A 23,268-nucleotide genomic window follows, 5' to 3' on the forward strand; every position below is an offset into this window, starting at 1 on the left:
GAAGCAAATGTCACCCACAAATAATACAGCGAGATTTTACATAATTCCAGGAGAGGAAACAATAACACAGAGATGTCAGAGAGTCAAGGAGGCAGCCACATCTATCGCTACCTGCTCGCTGCGGATACAGTGCGCTGGAGAGGGGGGGGGGGGGGGGCAGAGACGTCTCAAGGGCTTTGTTAAGTAATAAGCTCCAGAAATTTGTGTCGGAGCATGAAACCTTACTGTAAACCATAATCCGCTGCCATACTCGGCAGAGAACTCCCGACACTGACGCCTTTTTTACTTTACAAAATCCACAGAGTGGCAAAACAATCTTTTTCCTGGGTGGAGATATCAGAAATTCCAGAAGATGGCATAAAGAAAATGTTATGGGCCCATGACAACACTTCCTGCTGACAGGTCAGCATTGTCATAGGGATGTTGTGTGGATCCAAAGTACCATAAACATCAATATTCGTACTGTGCACATAAAGCTTCTGAGAAGGATTCTTCGGGCAATTAATAGAACATTCCCGAAGCAGAAACCATCCAGGACCTCTGGGTTCTGGGGGTCTGAGAACCTCAGCGCTTCGTTCTTTTGGTGCTAGGTCTTTTAGGCTCCACAGTGCAGGAACGTTTATTGTTAGGTCTCAACTCTGGATATTTTTCTGTGGATTCTTCAGCTCTCAATAATAAACCTCTCACTTCTGGATCTCCTTGCTTTGGGCCTCTCCGCTCTCTGTGCCAAGTCCCAGTTCTGAGTCCTTTGGTTCTTAGTCTCTTGGTATTAGGTCTCTTTTCTCTGGATATATTGGGTCTCTCTGTTCTGGATTTCTCAGTTTTGCATCTCTTGGTTCTGGGTCACTGAGATCACAATCTCATTGCTCTTGATCTTCTTGCTATGGTTCTATTACTTCTTAATCTCTATCTTCTGGGTCTCTCAGATGTCTCAGTTCAGAATCTCTTGGCTCTAGGTCTTTCCATTCTTAATTTTATGTACTTGATCTCTCAACCCTAAATTTTTCGGTTTTGGTCTATTGGTTGTGTAGGTCTTCACTCTGGCTTTATTGGTTTTGCATATTCCTGTTTGAGTCTCTCCATACTGAATGTCGCAGATCTGGGTATCTTGGCTGTGGATCTTGTTGCTTTAGTAGCTGATCTTCAAGTGTTTGAGCTCTGCAGCTAATGGCTCTGGGTCACAGAGCTTTAAGTCTCTCGATTTTGAGTGTTTTGATTTTGGCTCTGTTGTTTCTAGTTCTTTGAGCTCTGCCTTTATTGTCTCTGGATCTGACAGCTATGGGTCTCTTAGTTCTTGATCTCTCTTAGTATTGGTTTTGATGCCTCTGGCTCCCTTGGCTTTGGATTAGGTCAATGAACTTTGAATTTCATGACTCTGGATCTCTTTGCTCTAGAACTGCAACTTTTGGCTGTATCAGATTTGTGTTCCTTGGTTTTGCTTGTCTAGGCTCTGGCTCTCAGCTGTGGGTCTCTTGGCTCTGGATCGTTTGCTCTAGATCAGCATCACTTGTCTCTCTCACCTTTGTGTCTCTTGGCTCTGGCTCTCAGCTTTGTGTCTCTTGGCTCTGGCTCTCAGCTTTGGGTATCTTGATTTTGGCTGTCTTTGCTCTGGCTCTCAGCTTTGTGTCTCTTGGTTTTGGATGTCTTGGCTCTGGCTCTCAGCTTTGGGTCTCATGGTTTGGTGTCTTGGCTCTAGTTCTCAGCTTTGTCTCTTGGTTTTGGCTGTCTTGGTTCTGGCTCTCAGATTTGGATCTCTTGCTTTTGGTTCTCTTGGCTCCGGCTCTCCACTATGGGTCTCATGGTTTTGGCTGTCTTGGCTTTGGCTCTCAGCTTTGGGTCTCATGGTTTAGGCTGTCTTAGTTCTGGCTCTCAGCTTGAGGTCTCATGGTTTTGGCTGTCTTGGTTCTGGCTCTCAGCTTTGAGTCTCTTGGTTTTGTTTCTCTTGGCTCTGGCTCTCAGCTCTGGGTCTCATGGTTTTGGCTGTCTTGGTTCTGGCTCTCAGCTTTGTGTCTCTTGGTTTTGGCTGTCTTGGCTCTGGCTCTCAACTTTGTGTCTCTTAGCTTTGGTTCTCTTTTCTCTGGCTCTCCGCTTTGGGTCTCATGGTTTTGGCTGTCTTGGCTCTGGCTTTCAGCTTTGTATCTCTTGGCTTTGGTTCCCTTGGCTCTGACTCTCCACTTTGGGTCTCCTGTTTTTGGCTGTCTTGGCTCTGGCTCTCAGATTTGGGTCTCTTGGTTTTAGTTCTCTTGGCTCTGGCTTTCAGCTTTGTGTCTCTTGGTTTTGGTTCCCTTGGCTCTGGCTCTCCACTTTGGGTCTCATGGTTTTGACTTTCTTGGCTCTGGCTCTCAGCTTTGGGTCTCTTGGTTTTGGTTCTCTTGGCTCTGCCTTTCAGCTTTATGTCTCTTGGTTTTCATTCTCTTGGCTCTGGTTCTCAGCTTTGTGTCTCTTGGTTTTTATTGTCTTGGCTCTGGCTCTCAGCTTTGTATCTCTTGGTTCTGGCTGTCTTGGCTCTGGCTCTCAGCTTTGTGTCTCTTGGTTTTCATTGTCTTGGCTCTGGCTCTCAGCTTTATGTCTCTTGGTTTTTATTCTCTTGGCTCTGGTTCTCAGCTTTGTGTCTCTTGGTTTTTATTGTCTTGGCTCTGGCTCTCAGCTTTGTGTCTCTTGGTTCTGGCTGTCTTGGCTCTGGCTCTCAGCTTTCAGTCTCTTGGCTCTGGATCTCTTTGCTCTAGATCTGCTTTTGGTCTCTTGGCTCTGGCTTTCAGCTCTGGATCTCTTGGCTGTGGTTCCCTCAGTCACAGATCTCCATATATTCAATTTAAGGAGAGGACAACAGATGTGTTTTCATAATGAATTCCTCCAGGAGCGACCTTCCTCCCCACGCTGTGCAGTAATGTACAGGGCATTAATCCATTCTCCTGTTCCCCCCTTCCAATGTTCCAGGACAATTATCTATAATTGCGGTGAGAAAATATACTGCTAACATAAACAAGATTAGAATGGATTTACTAAAGGTCGGTGAACTTCACAGGCTTATTAATATTATTGATCGCCCGGAGTGTGGAGAAGATGCGTTCTTCCACCTCCCTCTCTATTATGAGCAGCTGTCCATGGGGATCACATGTGAGCAAGTCATAATATTTATGTTTCATAACCTGGATATCTGGGGTCAGCGGGGTCCATGTAAAGGGTCCTAGAGAAAAAACAGTGTCAGGAGGGTGGATGTAAAGGGTCCTAGAACAGAAGTCGAGTCAAGAGGGTGCGTGTAAAGGATCCTAGAGCAGAAGTAGAGTCAGGAAGGTGCGTGTAAAGGGTCCTAGAACGGAAGTAATATCAGGAGGGTGCGTGTAAATGGTCATAGAGCAGAAGTAGCGTCAGGAGGGTGCGTGTAAAGGGTCCTAGAGCAGAAGTAGAGTCAGGAGTTTGTGTGTAAAGGATCCTAGAGCAGAAGTAGAGTCAGGAAGGTGCGTGTAAAGGGTCCTAGAACAGAAGTAGAGTCAGGAGGGTGCATGTAAATGGTCCTAGAACAGAAGTAGAGTCAGGAGGGTGCGTGTAAAGGGTCCTAGAGCAGAAGTAAAGTCAGGAGGGTGCGTGTAAATGGTCCTAGAACAGAAGTAGAGTCAGGAGGGTGCGTGTAAAGGGTCCTAGAGCAGAAGTAAAGTCAGGAGGGCGTGTGTAAAGGGTCCTAGAGCAGAAGTAGTGTCAGGAGGGTGTGTGTAAAGGATCCTAGAGCAGAAGTAGAGTCAGGAAGGTGCGTGTAAAGGGTCCTAGAACAGAAGTAGCGTCAGGAGGGTGCGTGTAAATGGTCCAAGAGCAAAAGCAGCGTCAGGAGGGTGCGTGTAAATGGTCCTAGAGCAGAAGTAGAGTCAGGAGGGTGCGTGTAAAGGGTCCTAGAGCAGAAGTAGAGTCAGGAGGGTGCGTGTAAAGGATCCTAGAGCAAAAGTAGTGTCAGGAGGGTGTGTGTAAAGGGTCCTAGAACAGAAGTAGAGTCAGGAGGGTGTGTGTAAAGGATCCTAGAGCAAAAGTAGTGTCAGGAGGGTGCGTGTAAAGGGTCCTAGAACAGAAGTAGCGTCAGGAGGGTGCGTGTAAAGGATCCTAGAGCAAAAGTAGTGTCAGGAGGGTGCGTGTAAAGGGTCCTAGAGCAGAAGTAGAGTCAGGAGGGTGCGTGTAAAGGATCCTAGAGCAAAAGTAGTGTCAGGAGGGTGCGTGTAAAGGGTCCTAGAACAGAAGTAGCATCAGGAGGGTGCGTGTAAAGGGTCCTAGAGCAGAAGTAGAGTCAGGAGGGTGCGTGTAAAGGATCCTAGAGCAAAAGTAGTGTCAGGAGGGTGCGTGTAAAGGGTCACATTTGTATGATCCGCCTTTAGCAGAAGAAGTTACTATTACACAGTGGATACACCGGGACCCCCGGACCCCACAATCTCTCTCTTTCCCTGAATTAGATGTTCGGACACTTTCTGTCCCGTCTCCGGTTCCTGCGCAGTACGGCAGAGCGGACAATAAATGAGGCTCCGCCGCCAGGATTGATTCCGTATTAAACATTTTAACATTCAGAGCGTTTCACTTTTTATGATTTGACTATTCAGAGCGGCGGCCGCTGACAGGACGACATTACTTCTATGGATCCGCTGTTTCCTCGGATGTCGGACGCACGTTTACGAGTCACAGCCGCATTATGATGGTGGACGCCGCGCCGTACATCACAGTAATGTCCTCCGAAGGCTCTTACATCACAGCGTGGAGCTTATAGGAAGATATTAGTACAGTCAGCGTCAGTCTAGGGACAGGAGAGGAAGAGGAAGAGGGAGAGGAAGACGGAGAGGAAGAGGAAGAGGGAGAGGGAGAGGAAGACGGAGAGGAAGAAGAGGAAGAGGGAGAGGAAGACGGAGAGGAAGAAGAGGAAGAGGGAGAGGAACAGGAGAGGAAGAGGAGGAGGAAGACGGAGAGGGAGAGGAAGACGGAGAGGGAGAGGGAGAGGAGGAGGAAGAACAGGAAAGGAACAGGAGGGGAAGAGGGAGAGGAAGAAGAGGGAGAGGAAGAAGAAGAGGGAGAGGAAGAAGAAGAGGGAGAGGAATAGGAAAAGGAAGACAGAGAGGAAGAAGAAGAGGGAGAGGAACAGGAGAGGAAGAGGAGGAGGAAGAAGAAGAAGAGGAAGAGGGAGAGGAACAGGAGAGGAAGAGGAGGAGGAACAGGAGGGGAAGAGGGAGAGGAAGAGGAACAGGAGAGGAAGAGGAGGAGGAAGAAGAAGAGGAAAAGGAACAGGAGAGGAAGAGGAACAGGAGGGGAAGAGGAAGAGGAATAGGAGAGGAAGAGGAAGAAGAGAGGAAGAGGAAGAAGGAGAGGAACAAGATAGGAAGAGGAAGAGGAAAAGGAGAGGAAGAGGAAGAAGAAGAAGAGGAAGAGAGAGGAACAGGAGAGGAAGAGGAACAGAAGAGGGAGATAAGAGGAGAGGAAGAGGAGAGGAAGAGGAAGAAGAAGAGGTCACCACACAACGGAGAACAGTCCAGAAACCGACAGATGTAGCAGAGCTGAGCCGCGGACGAGGAGGCATCTGCTACATCATCTGTACATGGAGATAGCACTGATATCTGTGTGTTACATAGGACTGCGGGTGACATCTACTATATAATCTGCACTCAGAGAATTGTCACTCTGTTATCTGTGTTACATAGGACTGCAGGTGACATCTACTACATTATCTGTACTCAGAGAGATATCACTGTGTTATCTGTGGTGTTACATAGGACTGCAGGTGACATCTACTACATACATAGTAACATAGTTAGTAAGGCCGAAAAAAGACATTTGTCCATCCAGTTCAGCCTATATTCCATCATAATAAATCCCCAGATCTACGTCCTTCTACAGAACCTAATAATTGTATGATACAATATTGTTCTGCTCCAGGAAGACATCCAGGCCTCTCTTGAACCCCTCGACTGAGTTCGCCATCACCACCTCCTCAGGCAAGCAATTCCAGATTCTCACTGCCCTAACAGTAAAGAATCCTCTTCTATGTTGGTGGAAAAACCTTCTCTCCTCCAGACGCAAAGAATGCCCACTTGTGCCCGTCATCTTCCTTGGTATAAACAGATCCTCAGCGAGATATTTGTATTGTCCCCTTATATACTTATACATGGTTATTAGATCGCCCCTCAGTCGTCTTTTTTCTAGACTAAATAATCCTAATTTCGCTAATCTATCTGGGTATTGTAGTTCTTCCATCCCCTTTATTAATTTTGTTGCCCTCCTTTGTACTCTCTCTAGTTCCATTATATCCTTCCTGAGCATCGGTGCCCAAAACTGGACACAGTGCTCCATGTGCGGTCTAACTAGGGATTTGTACAGAGGCAGTATAATGCTCTCATCATGTGTATCCCGACCTCTTTTAATGCACCCCATGATCCTGTTTGCCTTGGCAGCTGCTGCCTGGCACTGGCTGCTCCAGGTAAGTTTATCATTAACTAGGATCCCCAAGTCCTTCTCCCTGTCAGATTTACCCAGTGGTTTCCCGTTCAGTGTGTAATGGTGATATTGATTCCTTCTTCCCATGTGTATAACCTTACATTTATCATTGTTAAACCTCATCTGCCACCTTTCAGCCCAAGTTTCCAACTTATCCAGATCCATCTGTAGCAGAATACTATCTTCTACATTATCTGTACTCAGAGAGTGATCACTGTGTTATCTGTGGTGTTACATAGGACTGCAGGTGACATCTACTACATTATCTGTACTCGGAGAGTTATCACTGTGTTATCTGTGGTGTTACATAGGACTGCAGGTGACATTTACTACATTATCTGTACTCAGAGAGATATCACTGTGTTATCTGTGGTGTTACATAGGACTGCAGGTGACATCTACTACATTATCTGTACTCAGAGAGTTATCACTGTGTTATCTGTGGTGTTACATAGGACTGCAGGTGACATCTACTGCATTATCTGTACTCAGAGAGTTATCACTGTTATCTGTGGTGTTACATAGGACTGCAGGTGAAATATACTACATTATCTGTACTCAGAGTTATCACTGTGTTATCTGTGGTGTTACATAGGACTGCAGCTCTAGTCTTTGTGGTGTGAATAGATATAATTGTCAGGATGGAGCAGTATACAGGGTGTATTGTTGCCCGGCCGTTGTCTTCCTCCCTGTTTATTCTATCTACGTTGATCACTCGGGTTTTGGATTTGACCCTCTTCAGCTTCTGTAACAATCGTCTACGGATCATGTGACTCCGCAATGTTCTTACCTGGAAGGGCGCGGTGGGGTTCACCTGCAGGGTCTCTAGTTGCCACTTGTGCCCTTGGTTGCCTTTCTTGGACCAGACAGGAATATCCTGGGTGCCAATATTTTTGAGGCGCAAGAAAACTGTCAAGTTACCTGCAAAGGAAACAAATCTATAAAAAGTGAAGAACAGCAGAGAATAATGCTAAACAATCACCTACATCTATTATCTATCAATAATCTATCAATTATTTATCTATTATCTGTCTATTATCGATCATCTATATCTATCTATTATCTATATATTATCTCTCTATTCTCTCTCTCTGTCTCTCTCTGCAGTGTTCGCTCCGGGTTTCTCTTTCCTGCGGGTTCTTGGAATAATTTTTCAACCATAAAGCTGGAGGAAGACGACTAAATGCTTCTCTGGCTCCTCAGAGATCTGCAGTGAGTGGAGTGTTGCCTCGGCAGCTCATCTCCCGGCAGCTCATCTCCCGGCAGCTCATCTCCCGGCAGCTCATTACCCGGCCGCTTTTCTCCCGGCAGCTCATTACTCGGCAGCTCTTCTCCCAGCAGCTCATTACTCGGCAGCTCATCTCCCGGCAGCTCATCACTCAGCAGCTCCTTTCCCGGCAGCTCATCTCCCAGCAGCTCATTACTCAGCAGCTCATCTCCCGGCAGCTCATTACTCGGCAGCTCATTTCCCGGCAGCTCATCTCCCAGCAGCTCATTACTCAGCAGCTCATCTCCCGGCAGCTCATTACTCGGCAGCTCATTACTCGGCAGCTCATCTCCCGGCAGCTCATTACTCGGCAGCTCATCTCCCAGCAGCTCATTACTCTGCAGCTCATCTCCCGGCAGCTCATTACTCGGCAGCTCATTACTCGGCAGCTCATCTCCCGGCAGCTCATTACTCGGCAGCTCATTACTCGGCAGCTCATTTCCCGGCAGCTCATCTCCCAGCAGCTCATTACTCAGCAGCTCATCTCCCGGCAGCTCATTACTCGGCAGCTCATTACTCGGCAGCTCATCTCCCGGCAGCTCATTACTCGGCAGCTCATCTCCCGGCAGCTCATTACTCGGCAGCTCATCTCCCAGCAGCTCATTACTCTGCAGCTCATCTCCCGGCAGCTCATTACTCGGCAGCTCATTACTCGGCAGCTCATTTCCCGGCAGCGGTTTCTCATGTGCCCTCCTTTATTACCACTGACTGATGTTGAGCCCCGAGACGCGGCAGCTGCAGATATTCAGATTCCGCTGATAGCTCATGCTTTCCGCAGCGTGACCCCTAGAACTGGGAGATAAAACCCTGAGAACTCTCTGCCCGGGTGTAATGTCCATATGTGAGGAGCAGGTGAGGTGCGGAGGAGACTCACAAAGTGATTTCTCCATCTCCTCCATCAGCAGTAATCGCACTGCACTTGGATGACATCTGAGTGCAGTCCGATGATTCACACGCTCCCATAGACTTGTATGGATAAGTGGGATCCGATTCTCAGATGCACTCGCATTATGCTTGAGAAAATCATGTCAGATCTGCGCTGCCCCATAGGATGACACCGGGCCGAGTGCTGTCCGATACCCCTTAGACTCGGCCGTGTTATTCGCCAGTGTGAACGAGTCCTTAAAGAAGAACCCGTTGTATCAAGTGTTCATCCTCTTACTATACTGCAGTCACCATATTATACAGTGCTGGGCACTTACAGTTGCTCATTTGTCCTTTCCACCCGGCTGATTGTTCTCTCTTCCATCATATTTATGACATCACGAGATTAATAACTGATGAGCTGAATCCTTCTCGGCTCCAGACTAGGAAGATCCGGTAGAGAAATCCGCTCTGAAGCACAAACTGCAGCTTAGGTCACAGTCACCCTGAGCGGATCACTGAGTGGAGCCCTGAGCAGATCCCTGAGCTGATCCCTGAGTGGATCCATGAGCAGATCCCTGAGTAGATCCGTGAGCAGATTTCTGAGCAGATCCCTGAGCAGATTTCTGAGCAGATCCCTGAGTACATCCCTGAGTGGAGCCCTAAGCAGATGTGTGGAGCCCTGAGCAGATCCCTGAGCAGATCTGGAGAGCCCTGAGCAGATCCCTGAGCAGATGTGTGGAGCATTATGTGTCCGTGCGCTCGGCCTGCGATTCGTCTTCTGCTCGTGCCCATTGTGATCTCAGACGTCTCCGGGCCGCGGCGGAGCCTGAACTTCACGTCTTCGTTTTCTCCATCATTTCAGGGAGAAAAAAATGAATCTCTCTAAATACGAGACCCGAAATGTCGGCGCCGCGCTCCTGCATTATTTAGTGTCTGAGATTAATGTTCAGCTCAAAGCTCAACAGCCAAACAGTGAATCACCCCGAGCGCAGGAAACACCGGCATGGGGAATGAGCAGTGGAGCGTGCGGCACCGAGGTCACCTGCACCTGCGCAGAGACAGCCACCTATACAGTGCGGCACCGAGGTCACCTGCACCTGCGCAGAGACAGCCACCTATACAGTGCAGCACCGAGGTCACCTGCACCTGCGCAGAGACAGCCACCTATACAGTGCGGCACCGAGGTCACCTGCACCTGCGCAGAGACAGCCACCTATACAGTGCGGCACCGAGGTCACCTGCACCTGCGCAGAGACAGCCACCTATACAGTGCGGCACCGAGGTCACCTGCACCTGCGCAGAGACAGCCACCTATACAGTGCAGCACCGAGGTCACCTGCACCTGCGCAGATACAGCCACCTATACAGTGCAGCACCGAGGTCACCTGCACCTGCGCAGAGACAGCCACCTATACAGTGCGGCACCGAGGTCACCTGCACCTGCGCAGAGACAGCCACCTATACAGTGCAGCACCGAGGTCACCTGCACCTGCGCAGAGACAGCCACCTATACAGTGCGGCACCGAGGTCACCTGCACCTGCGCAGAGACAGCCACCTATACAGTGCGGCACCGAGGTCACCTGCACCTGCGCAGAGACAGCCACCTATACAGTGCAGCACCGAGGTCACCTGCACCTGCGCAGAGACAGCCACCTATACAGTGCGGGACCGAGGTCACCTGCACCTGCGCAGAGACAGCCACCTATACAGTGCAGCACCGAGGTCACCTGCACCTGCGCAGAGACAGCCACCTATACAGTGCGGCACCGAGGTCACCTGCACCTGCGCAGAGACAGCCACCTATACAGTGCGGCACCGAGGTCACCTGCGCAGAGACAGCCACCTATACAGTGCGGCACCGAGGTCACTTGCACCTGCGCAGAGACAGCCACCTATACAGTGCGGCACCGAGGTCACCTGCACCTGCGCAGAGACAGCCACCTATACAGTGCGGCACCGAGGTCACCTGCACCTGCGCAGAGACAGCCACCTATACAGTGCGGCACCGAGGTCACCTGCACCTGCGCAGAGACAGCCACCTATACAGTGCAGCACCGAGGTCACCTGCACCTGCGCAGAGACAGCCACCTATACAGTGCGGCACCGAGGTCACCTGCACCTGCGCAGAGACAGCCACCTATACAGTGCGGCACCGAGGTCACCTGCACCTGCGCAGAGACAGCCACCTATACAGTGCGGCACCGAGGTCACCTGCACCTGCGCAGAGACAGCCACCTATACAGTGCGGCACCGAGGTCACCTGCACCTGCGCAGAGACAGCCACCTATACAGTGCAGCACCGAGGTCACCTGCACCTGCGCAGAGACAGCCACCTATACAGTGCAGCACCGAGGTCACCTGCACCTGCGCAGAGACAGCCACCTATACAGTGCGGCACCGAGGTCACCTGCACCTGCGCAGAGACAGCCACCTATACAGTGCGGCACCGAGGTCACCTGCACCTGCGCAGAGACAGCCACCTATACAGTGCAGCACCGAGGTCACCTGCACCTGCACAGAGACAGCCACCTATACAGTGCGGCACCGAGGTCACCTGCACCTGCGCAGAGACAGCCACCTATACAGTGCGGCACCGAGGTCACCTGCACCTGCGCAGAGACAGCCACCTATACAGTGCGGCACCGAGGTCACCTGCACAGAGACAGCCACCTATACAGTGCAGCACCGAGGTCACCTGCACCTGCGCAGAGACAGCCACCTATACAGTGCGGCACCGAGGTCACCTGCACCTGCGCAGAGACAGCCACCTATACAGTGCGGGACCGAGGTCACCTGCACCTGCGCAGAGACAGCCACCTATACAGTGCGGCACCGAGGTCACCTGCACCTGCGCAGAGACAGCCACCTATACAGTGCGGCACCGAGGTCACCTGCACCTGCGCACAGACAGCCACCTATACAGTGCGGCACCGAGGTCACCTGCACCTGCGCAGATACAGCCACCTATACAGTGCGGCACCGAGGTCACCTGCACCTGCGCAGAGACAGCCACCTATACAGTGCAGCACCGAGGTCACTTGCACCTGCGCACAGACAGCCACCTATACAGTGCGGCACCGAGGTCACCTGCACCTGCGCAGAGACAGCCACCTATACAGTGCGGCACCGAGGTCACCTGCACCTGCGCAGAGACAGCCACCTATACAGTGTGGCACCGAGGTCACCTGCACCTGCGCACAGACAGCCACCTATACAGTGCGGCACCGAGGTCACCTGCACCTGCGCAGACAGCCACCTATACAGTGCGGCATCGAGGTCACCTGCACCTGCGCAGACAGCCACTTATACAGTGCGGCACCAAGGTCACCTGCACCTGCGCAGAGACAGCCACCTATACAGTGCGGCACCGAGGTCACCTGCACCTGTGTACAGAGAGCCACCTATACAGTGCGGCACCGAGGTCACCTGCACCTGCGCAGAGACAGCCACCTATATAGTGCGGCACCGAGGTCACTTGCACCTGTGTACAGACAGCCACCTATACAGTGCGGCATCGAGGTCACCTGCACCTGTGTACAGACAGCCACCTATACAGTGCGGCATTGAGGTCACCTGCACCTGCGCAGACAGCCACCTATACAGTGCGGCACCGAGGTCACCTGCACCTGTGTACAGACAGCCACCTATACAGTGCAGCACCGAGGTCACCTGCACCTGCGCACAGACAGCCACCTATACAGTGCGGCACCGAGGTCACCTGCACCTGCGCACAGACAGCCACCTATACAGTGCGGCACCGAGGTCACCTGCACCTGCGCACAGACCGCCACCTATACAGTGCAGCACCGAGGTCACCTGCACCTGTGTACAGACAGCCACCTATACAGTGCAGCACCGAGGTCACCTGCACCTGTGTACAGACAGCCACCTATACAGTGCGGCATCGAGGTCACCTGCACCTGTGTACAGACAGCCACCTATACAGTGCAGCACCGAGGTCACCTGCACCTGCGCACAGACAGCCACCTATACAGTGCGGCACCGAGGTCACCTGCGCACAGACAGCCACCTATACAGTGCGGCACCGAGGTCACCTGCACCTGCGCACAGACAGCCACCTATACAGTGCGGCATCGAGGTCACCTGCACCTGCGCAGACAGCCACCTATACAGTGCGGCACCGAGGTCACCTGCACCTGTGTACAGACAGCCACCTATACAGTGCGGCACCGAGGTCACCTGCACCTGCACAGACAGCCACCTATACAGTGCGGCACCGAGGTCACCTGCACCTGCGCAGACAGCCACCTATACAGTGCGGCACCGAGGTCACTTGCACCTGTGTACAGACAGCCACCTATACAGTGCGGCACCGAGGTCACCTGCACCTGCGCAGAGACAGCCACCTATATAGTGCGGCACCGAGGTCACCTGCACCTGCGCAGACAGCCACCTATACAGTGCGGCACCGAGGTCACCTGCATCTGCGCACAGACAGCCACCTATACAGTGCGGCACCGAGGTCACCTGCACCTGCGCACAGACAGCCACCTATACAGTCCGGCAGCGAGGTCACCTGCACCTGTGTACAGACAGCCACCTATACAGTGCGGCACCGAGGTCACCTGCACCTGCGCAGAGACAGCCACCTATATAGAACGGCACCGAGGTCACCTGCACCTGCGCAGACAGCCACCTATACAGTGCGGCACCGAGGTCACCTGCACCTGCGCAGACAGCCACCTATACAGTGCTGCACCGAGGTCACCTGCACCTGCGCACAGACAGCACCTATACAGTGCGGCACCGAGGTCACCTGCACCTGCGCAGACAGCCACCTATACAGTGCGGCATCGAGGTCACCTGCACCTGCGCAGACAGCCACCTATACAGTGCGGCACCGAGGTCACCTGCACCTGCGCAGAGACAGTCACCTATACAGTGCGGCACCGAGGTCACCTGCACCTGTGTACAGACAGCCACCTATACAGTGCGGCATCGAGGTCACCTGCACCTGTGTACAGACAGCCACCTATACAGTGCGGCATCGAGGTCACCTGCACCTGCGCAGACAGCCACCTATACAGTGCGGCACCGAGGTCACCTGCACCTGCGCAGACAGCCACCTATACAGTGCTGCACCGAGGTCACCTGCACCTGCGCACAGACAGCACCTATACAGTGCGGCACCGAGGTCACCTGCACCTGCGCAAACAGCCACCTATACAGTGCGGCACCGAGGTCACCTGCACCTGTGTACAGACAGCCACCTATACAGTGTGGCACCGAGGTCACCTGCACCTGCGCAGACAGCCACCTATACAGTGCGGCACCGAGGTCACCTGCACCTGCGCAGACAGCCACCTATACAGTGTGGCACCGAGGTCACCTGCACCTGTGTACAGACAGCCACCTATACAGTGCGGCACCGAGGTCACCTGCACCTGCGCAGAGACAGCCACCTATATAGTGCGGCACCGAGGTCACCTGCACCTGCGCAGACAGCCACCTATACAGTGCGGCACCGAGGTCACCTGCACCTGTGTACAGACAGCCACCTATACAGTGCAGCACCGAGGTCACCTGCACCTGCGCAGACAGCCAGCTATACAGTGCGGCATCGAGGTCACCTGCACAGACAGCCACCTATACAGTGCGGCACCGAGGTCACCTGCACCTGCGCACAGACAGCCACCTATACAGTGCGGCACCGAGGTCACCTGCACCTGCGCACAGACAGCCACCTATACAGTGCGGCATCGAGGTCACCTGCACCTGCGCAGACAGCCACCTATACAGTGCGGCACCAAGGTCACCTGCACCTGTGTACAGACAGCCACCTATACAGTGCGGCACCAAGGTCAACTGCACCTGTGTACAGAGAGCCACCTATACAGTGCGGCACCGAGGTCACCTGCACCTGCGCAGAGACAGCCACCTATATAGTGCGGCACCGAGGTCACCTGCACCTGCGCAGACAGCCACCTATACAGTGCGGCACCGAGGTCACCTGCACCTGCGCACAGACAGCCACCTATACAGTGCGGCACCGAGGTCACCTGCACCTGCGCACAGACAGCCACCTATACAGTGCGGCACCGAGGTCACCTGCACCTGCGCAGACAGCCACCTATACAGTGCGGCACCGAGGTCACCTGCACCTGCGCAGACAGCCACCTATACAGTGCAGCACCGAGGTCACCTGCACCTGCGCAGACAGCCACCTATACAGTGCGGCACCGAGGTCACCTGCACCTGTGTACAGACAGCCACCTATACAGTGCAGCACCGAGGTCACCTGCGCACAGACAGCCACCTATACAGTGCGGCACCGAGGTCACGTGCACCTGCGCAGACAGCCACCAATACAGTGCGGCATCGAGGTCACCTGCACCTGCGCAGACAGCCACCTATACAGTGCGGCACCGAGGTCACCTGCGCAGACAGCCACCTATACAGTGCAGCACCGAGGTCACCTGCACACAGACAGCCACCTATACAGTGCAGCACCAAGGTCACCTGCACCTGCGCAGACAGCCACCTATACAGTGCGGCACCGAGGTCACCTGCACACAGACAGCCACCTATACAGTGCAGCACCAAGGTCACCTGCACCTGCGCAGACAGCCACCTATACAGTGCGGCACCGAGGTCACCTGCACCTGCGCAGACAGCCACCTATACAGTGCTGCACCGAGGTCACCTGCACCTGCGCACAGACAGCACCTATACAGTGCGGCACCGAGGTCACCTGCACCTGCGCAAACAGCCACCTATACAGTGCGGCACCGAGGTCACCTGCACCTGCGCAAACAGCCACCTATACAGTGCGGCACCGAGGTCACCTGCACCTGCGCACAGACAGCCACCTATACAGTGCGGCACCGAGGTCACCTGCACAGACAGCCACCTATACAGTGCGCACCGAGGTCACCTGCACCTGCGCACAGACAGCCACCTATACAGTGCGGCACCGAAGTCACCTGCGCAGAGACAGCCACCTATACAGTGCGGCACCGAGGTCACCTGCACACAGACAGCCACCTGTTATGACCAGGTGGTTAGGAGCACCAGGAATGACCTGATGGTTAAACTCACACAGGACAAGCTCTGGGAAGTGGGAGCTCTGCTGACCGCAATCCCTAATCCTATCACACACACTAGAAATAGCCGTGGAGCGTACCTAACAGGCCTAGATACCTCTTCACAGCCTAAGAGCTAACTAGCCCTGGAGATAGAAAATAAAGCCTATCTTGCCTCAGAGAAATTTCCCCAAAGGAAAAGGCAGCCCCCCACATATAATGACTGTGAGATAAGATGAAAGTTACAAACACAGAAATGAAACAGGTTTTAGCACAGGGAGGCCAGACTAACTAAATAGACAGAGGATAGGAAAGGTATCTTTGCGATCAGCACAAAAACTACAAAAGACCACGGAGAGTGTGCAAAAAGACCCCCGCACCGATTCACAGTGCGGAGGCGCCACCCTGCATCCCAGAGCTTCCAGCTAGCAAGACAAAATAATGAAAGCCAGCTGGACTAGAAAACCATAAGCAGAAAATAGCAAACGGGGGACTTAGCTTCTTGCAGGAAGAGACAGGTCTCCAGAAAGATCCAAGAGCGAACTGAACCAGCACAGGAACATTGACAGCTGGCCTGGAGTAACGATCTGAGTGGAGTTAAATAGAGCAGCCAACCAAAGGATAAACCACGTCACCTGTGTAAGGAACCTCAGAAGCAGCAGCTCCACTCACAGCCACCAGAGGGAGTCCATGGACAGAACTTGCCGAAGTACCATTCACGACCACAGGAGGGAGTTCAACAACAGAATTCACAACAGCCACCTATACAGTGCAGCACCGAGGTCACCTGCACCTGCGCACAGACAGCCACCTATACAGTGCGGCACCGAGGTCACCTGCACCTGTTGCAGTCTCGCCCGGGGTTGCGGTCTTGCCCGGGGTTGCAGTCTCGCCCGGAGTTGCGGTCTCGCCCGGGGTTGCGGTCTCGCCCGGGGTTGCGGTCTCACCCGGGGTTGCGGTCTCGCCCGGGGTTGCGGTCTCACCCGGGGTTGCGGTCTCGCCCGGGGTTGCAGTCTCGCCCGGGGTTGCAGTCTCGCACGGGGTTGCAGTCTCGCACGGGGTTGCGGTCTCGCCTGAGGTTGTTGAGGTCTCGCCTGGGGTTGTTGCGGTCTCGCCCGGGGTTGCGGTCTTGCCTGGGGTTGTTGCAGTCTCGCCCAGGGTTGTGGTCTCGCCCGGGGTTGCGGTCTCGCCTGAAGTTGTTGCGGTCTCGCCTGGGGTTGTTGCGGTCTCGCCCGGGGTTGCAGTCTCGCCCGGGGTTGCGGTCTCGCCCGGGGTTGCAGTCTCGCCCAGGGTTGCAGTCTCGCCTGAGGCTGTTGCAGTCTCGCCCAGGGTTGCGGTCTCGCCCGAGGTTGCGGTCTCGTCTGGGGTTGTTGCGGTCTCGCCCGGGGTTGCGGTCTCGTCTGGGGTTGCGGTCTCGCCCGGGGTTGCGGTCTCGCCCGGGGTTGGGGTCTCGCCCGGGGTTGGGGTCTCGTCCGGGGTTGTTGGGGTCTCGCCCGGGGTTGCGGTCTCGCCCGAGGTTGCGGTCTCGCCCGAGGTTGCGGTCTCGCCCGGGGTTGCGGTCTCGCCCGGGGTTGTTGCGGTCTCGCCCGGGGTTGCGGTCTCGCCCAGGGCTGCGGTCTCGCCCGAGGTTGCGGTCTCGCCCGGGGTTGCGGTCTCGTCCGGGCACTAAGCCCTGAGGTGCACAACACGAGAATATCGCCAAAAAGCCATAATCATCAACATTAACAGAAATAACCACGGGAAATCGATCACTCTGTGTAATGACTCTATAGAATATAGGAGATTCACTTTTTAATGATATTCTAATTTTGTGAGAAGCCCCTGTATCTCTGCTTGCTGTTAGTGAATGAGAGCAGTCTGAACATGAGTTCGGCGGTGACGCTCCCACTGCTGACGGCTTGTAACATTGTATCCAGTGAACTGGACAACTTCACCGATACATAAACTGCCCGGGCCGGAGAGAGACATAGCTTCTGTAGGGTCGTCAGATGCAGGCTCGGACTGGCCCACAGGGTAACAGGGGAATCCCCCGGTGGGCCCCTGTGCAGATCTGGGGCCCAACCCCACTGTATGGTCAGTACTTGGCATAATTCACTTGATTCACTCTGTACAGAAAAAAACAGCATCTCATCATTCATGAACCAAACTGCCCACATTATTATCAGATAGAGATCTAGGTAAATCTGTGAACAAGGGTAGTGAAATATTTGTATAAAGGTGAAAAGTGGGCCCCCCAAAGTCGATGTTACTGGTGACCCCAATCCAACACTGGTCAGATAGATACATTGTATCCAGCTCACCTCCCCCTGCTCCCCTTCTCCGGGCTCCCTTCCCTCCCTCGCTCCCCTTCCCCTGCTGCCCTCTCCCTCTTCCCATGCTCCTTTCCTCCCCTTCCCCTCTCTCCCCTCCCTCTGAACCCCTTCCCCCACTCCCCTTCACCAGCTCCCTTCCCCTGCTCCCCTTCCCACCCTCGTTCTCCTTACTCTGCTCCCCGCTCCCCTTCCCACCTTACCCTGCTCCCCTTCCCTCCTTCGCTCTTCGTACCCTGCTCCCCCTTCCCCCCGCTTTTCTTCCCCTCGCTCCCCTCCTCTGCTTTCCCTTGCTCTCCTTCACCTGCTCCCCTTACCCTTGCTCCCCTTCCCTCACTCACCCTCCTTACCCAGCTCCCCTTCCCTCCTTCGATCTCCTAACTCTGCTCCCTGCTCTCCTTACCCTGCTCCCCTTCCCCAGCTCCCCTTCCCCTTGCTCCCCTTCCCCAGCTCTACTTACCCTGCTGCCTGCTCCCCTACCCCTTGCTCCCCTTCCCCTGCGCCCCCTCGCTCTCCTTACCCTGCTCCCCTACCCCCTGCTCCCCCTCGCTCTCCTTACCCTGCTCCCCTACCTCTTTCTCCCCTTCCCTCCCTCGCTCTCCTTACCCTGCTCCCCTACCCCTTGCTCCCCTTCCCCTGCTCCCCCTCGCTCTCCTTACTCTGCTCCCCTACCCCTTGCTCCCCTTCCCCTGCTCCCCTACCCCTTCCCCTGCTCCCCCTCACTCTCCTTACCCTGCTCCCCTACCCCTTGCTCCCCTTCCCTCCCTCGCTCTCCTTATCCTGCTCCCCTACCCTTTGCTCCACTTCCCCTGTGCCCCCTCGCTCTCCTTACCCTGCTCCTCTACCACTTGCTCCCCTTCCCTCCCTCTCCTTACCCTGCTCCCCTACCCCTTGCTCCCCTTCCCCTGCTCCCCCTCGCTCTCCTTACCCTGCTCCCCTACCCCTTGCTCCCCTACCCCTTGCTCCCCCTCGCTCTCCTTACCCTGCTCCCCTACCCCTTGCTCCCCCTCGCTCTCCTTACCCTGCTCCCCTACCCCTTGCTCCCCTTCCCTCCCTCGCTCTCCTTACCCTGCTCCCCTACCCCTTGCTCCCCTACCCCTTGCTCCCCCTCGCTCTCCTTACCCTGCTCCCCTACCCCTTGCTCCCCCTCGCTCTCCTTACCCTGCTCCCCTACCCCTTGCTCCCCTTCCCCTGCTCCCCCTCGCTCTCCTTACCCTGCTCCCCTACCCCTTGCTTCCCTTCCCCTGCTCCCCCTCACTCTCCTTACCTTGCTCCCCTACCCCTTGCTCCCCCTCGCTCTCCTTACCCTGCTCCCCTACCCCTTGCTCCCCCTCGCTCTCCTTACCCTGCTCCCCTACCCCTTGCTCCCCTTCCCTCCCTCGCTCTCCTTACCCTGCTCCCCTACCCCTTGCTCCCCTACCCCTTGCTCCCCCTCGCTCTCCTTACCCTGCTCCCCTACCCCTTGCTCCCCCTCGCTCTCCTTACCCTGCTCCCCTACCCCTTGCTCCCCTTCCCTCCCTCGCTCTCCTTACCCTGCTCCCCTACCCTTTGCTCCACTTCCTCTCCTCCCCTTCCCTCCCTCGCTCTCCTTACCCTGCTCCCCTGCCCCTTGCTCCGCTTCCCCTCCTCCCCTTCCCTCCCTCGCTCTCCTTACCCTGCTCCCCTACCCCTTGCTCCCCTTCCCTCCCTCGCTCTCCTTACCCTGCTCCCCTACCCCTTGCTCCCCTACCCCTTGCTCCCCCTCGCTCTCCTTACCCTGCTCCCCTACCCCTTGCTCCCCCTCGCTCTCCTTACCCTGCTCCCCTACCCCTTGCTCCCCTTCCCTCCCTCGCTCTCCTTACCCTGCTCCCCTACCCTTTGCTCCACTTCCTCTCCTCCCCTTCCCTCCCTCGCTCTCCTTACCCTGCTCCCCTGCCCCTTGCTCCGCTTCCCCTCCTCCCCTTCCCTCCCTCGCTCTCCTTACCCTGCTCCCCTACCCCTTGCTCCCCTTCCCTCCCTCGCTCTCCTTACCCTGCTCCCCTGCTTTTCTTCCCCTCGCTCCACTCCTGCTGCTCCCCTCCCCCGCACTGTTCCCGTGTTTGCACAAAGTTAATCATTTTGCCGCACTTCACAAACAAAAATCAGAATTGGGTAAATTAAAATCGAATGTCAAGGAAGAAAAGACAAAATAAACAAACCCGGAATAAACCCCAGAGCGCTGCGCGGACATCGGAGCGATCAATCACCGTCAGCAGCGCTCCCGAATCTGGTGCATTTCATTCCTTATTTAAAAGACTTAATGAAATGTGACCGGCCGCGCCGACGGCGATAAATGACTGCGGACGGCGGCGAGGGGCGGGGCAAGTGCTAATAGGGGGAAATATTAATTAACCCCAAAGGTTCCGCGGTGTGGAAGTGTTTCAGGTTAGGCTTTGGCGCTGCCGCCCCTCCCAGCAGTGACGCGGTTAATCCGCTCCCTCGTTCGTCAGCCGGTGATTTCCGAGCCGTTATGATAGGTTGTAGTTAACATTCTCGCTCCGCTTAATGGGCCGCTCCCCAGAAACACGGGATGAAGCCAATTAGACGCAGGCGCTTTCTCCGCGGCTCCGTTCACCTAAATGTTTGGTTAATTGCTGCAATCTTATATTTGCTCCCAAACCATCTGTGAAGCCGGGGCCTCGTCTGTGCCGCTCCAGCCCGGGGCCGCGGAGGGCCGCAAAGCTCACCCAGCAGCCCCACTAATGGCTGCCATGCGAGCGCCTGTAAGGGCCATGACCTGGCTCCACACTGACCCTGAATGGCGCAGCATTGCTTCTGCATCTTTATCTTTCTTATGTCGCTTCTTCACAGCGTTTAGCCGTGTCCGTGACGTATGATTGGTGCAACCTGTGCAGCTGCACAAGGGCCCAAGAGGTCTGGGGGCCACATCACCTCCAAGGCAGCATTGTGATGAGGCCTCCTCCATATGTATCCGCCACCTCCCATAGAGGTGGAGCCGCATATTCATGACTGTAATGGGCGGCACCACGTGACCGCTCATACAGGAGAAGGTGCGGCGAGGACAGGACGCTGCGAGGGAATCGGGTGAGTATTTTATTAACAGCGGGGGGCGCACAGAGGGTGGGAGGGGGTGGGGACAGGGATCTTTATTTTAAACACGAAAAAAAAAAAAAAGGATTTTTCATATCTTCTCTCTAGCGAACGCTGCTGGAGAGAAGATATGAATGGCGGCTTCAGCACCAGATGCAGGGGACAGCGCTTACTTGTAGCGCTGTCTCCTGCACGGTCCATGTGGTACCCAGTTGGCACACGGGCGGCACACGGCTGCCGCACGTGTGCCACACTGATGTTCACGGTAAGCACACGGACACGGATAATTCTGGTACCGATTTTTCCGGTACCGGAATTATCTGGATGTGTGAGACTGGCCTGAGGCAAAGCCGTGTAGGCTGGGGTTAAATCCTAGCGCTTCAGATCTTGATTGGATGCACATGGCTAGTTTTGACTAAGGGCCGGAGCCTGTGTTCACCTGGGAGCTCTCGTCTGCTGAATGTTGGGCAGAGTAGAACGTGTTGAAGCTGGTGAGTGACCAGCCAAAATGTGAGCTGCAGCTGGTAGAGCGACAAGCCAGAGTCTTTGTCTGAATGGAGCCTGCACGGGTCAGCTAGGAAAGCTGAGCAGTCTGTGTGTTGGACTGTGTTCAGTGTGAACTGTGCTGTGTGAAGACTTCTGTTTGGTGCTGCTGGAGCTCGGGCTGAATGTGATAATGATACTGGGGGGACCGTACCTCTTCTGAGACTGCAGTCCGCTCCGGGGAAAGGCCTGTCCTCTTCTGCGGTGAGCGGCACGGACATATGTGCTGCTGGATGAACTGTTATTTGCTCGGACCTTTGTGCACAGGCTGGTCTTGGTCTTGGTTCCCATGGGAGCTTTATGAATAAAACTGCACCTGTGTGAACCAAACCGCATCGCCTGTGTGAACGGTGCCTAATCCTGAGCATGAATCCTTGCATTGTCTACAGGATCAGGAGGGAAGACGATCACCAGCGATCCCCCCCAGATCAGCGATCCTGTGTGACTGGAGCACGCTGCAGCTTCACAGCTTCTTTGTGAGATGTCCGAGCTCCGGAGTCCAGGAGACAATGGAGGGAGACGACCACTGGGACCCCAGCAATCAGTGGTCCCCTATATGAACTGGGTGAGGTCTGTACATCCTTATGGGATTGATGAAGAAGAACATTTCTGCACTTGGTACCAAAGACCGGAGGAGCAGCACAAGCACCACCCGCGCCCCAGTCACAGGACACAGGTGACCTCTGGCCCCGCGATCAGATCATGTGGAGAGCTGACTCCATTTTGGCCATTATCAGAGATCAGCTGTCGGTTTGCACTGTCATTGTGGTATTCCATTCATGAATCAGGTGGCGCAGGATGAGCCTATGTGTTGGGGAGACACCGTGGTGCATGACTGTGGGACGTCTGATCATCTGATTCTCCTGTAGCCCTGCAGCGTTATAGTGACGTTTAATATCTTATTACTTTGGGGAACTGCCATGCGAGCGATTGCCCATAGTGCTGTCGGTATGAGGTGTCGCCCCTGGTGCCTTGTCCTAGTCTGGGCTGTCATGTGAGGATAGCCTCTAACTGCAGATGTGGTTTGTGGCTCGCCGTCTGACACATATGAGGCTGCTGGCGGTCTCCGTTGCCCCCCGGGCCGGCTCCTCTCCAGCTGATCAAAATCATTGAAAGCGCGGAGTGTCGGCCCGGATGGCTGTGCAGAGTATCCCCCGGACAGGCGCACAGATGCTTCCATAGCCTGTAATTGGGCAGTCATCCTGACTGACTGCAGCGCTGGCTCCGAAGAACGAGCCGAGGGGGCGACCGCTTATAGGGGGCATCAGCTGCTGAGTGTAGAGTGCACGCTCCTCAGACAAGACCTCTAAAAAGTTACAGGACATTGCAGGTCTCTGATCTGAAGAAGAATCTCTATCGAACGCAACAGGCGCAATGGAATGAGACCGAAGCAAAAATCACCCGCAAAATCTGCTGCAAAAATCACCCGCAAAATCCGCCGCAAAATCCGCTGCAAAAATCACCCGCAAAATCCGCTGCAAAAATCACCCGCAAAATCTGCTGCAAAATCGCCTGCAATATCTCCTGCAAAATCCACTGCAAAATAACCTGCAAAATTGCTGCAAAAACACCCGCAAAATCCGCTGCAAAAATCACCCGCAAAATCCGCTGCCAAAATCACCCGCAAAATCCGCTGCCAAAATCACCCGCAAAATCTGCTGCAAAATCTGCTGCAAAACCCACCGCAAAATATATGCTGCAAAATAACCTGCA

The 23,268-nt window shown here is 54.5% G+C and overlaps 1 protein-coding gene across 3 annotated transcripts in view; it reads right to left on the bottom strand.

Annotated features, from left to right (window-relative positions):
* MDGA1 (MAM domain containing glycosylphosphatidylinositol anchor 1) overlaps nucleotides 1–23,268 on the bottom strand; it is a 404,144-nt gene that overhangs the window by 3,396 nt on the left and 377,480 nt on the right. For all 3 annotated transcript variants that reach the window (XM_069768297.1, XM_069768296.1, XM_069768295.1), the window contains one exon: nucleotides 7,247–7,377. In XM_069768297.1, the coding sequence (XP_069624398.1) occupies nucleotides 7,247–7,377 (131 nt within the window). The remainder of the gene's footprint in view (nucleotides 1–7,246; nucleotides 7,378–23,268) is intronic.

Source organism: Ranitomeya imitator, chromosome 5, assembly GCF_032444005.1.
Source record: "Ranitomeya imitator isolate aRanImi1 chromosome 5, aRanImi1.pri, whole genome shotgun sequence".
Taxonomy (NCBI): domain Eukaryota; kingdom Metazoa; phylum Chordata; class Amphibia; order Anura; family Dendrobatidae; genus Ranitomeya; species Ranitomeya imitator.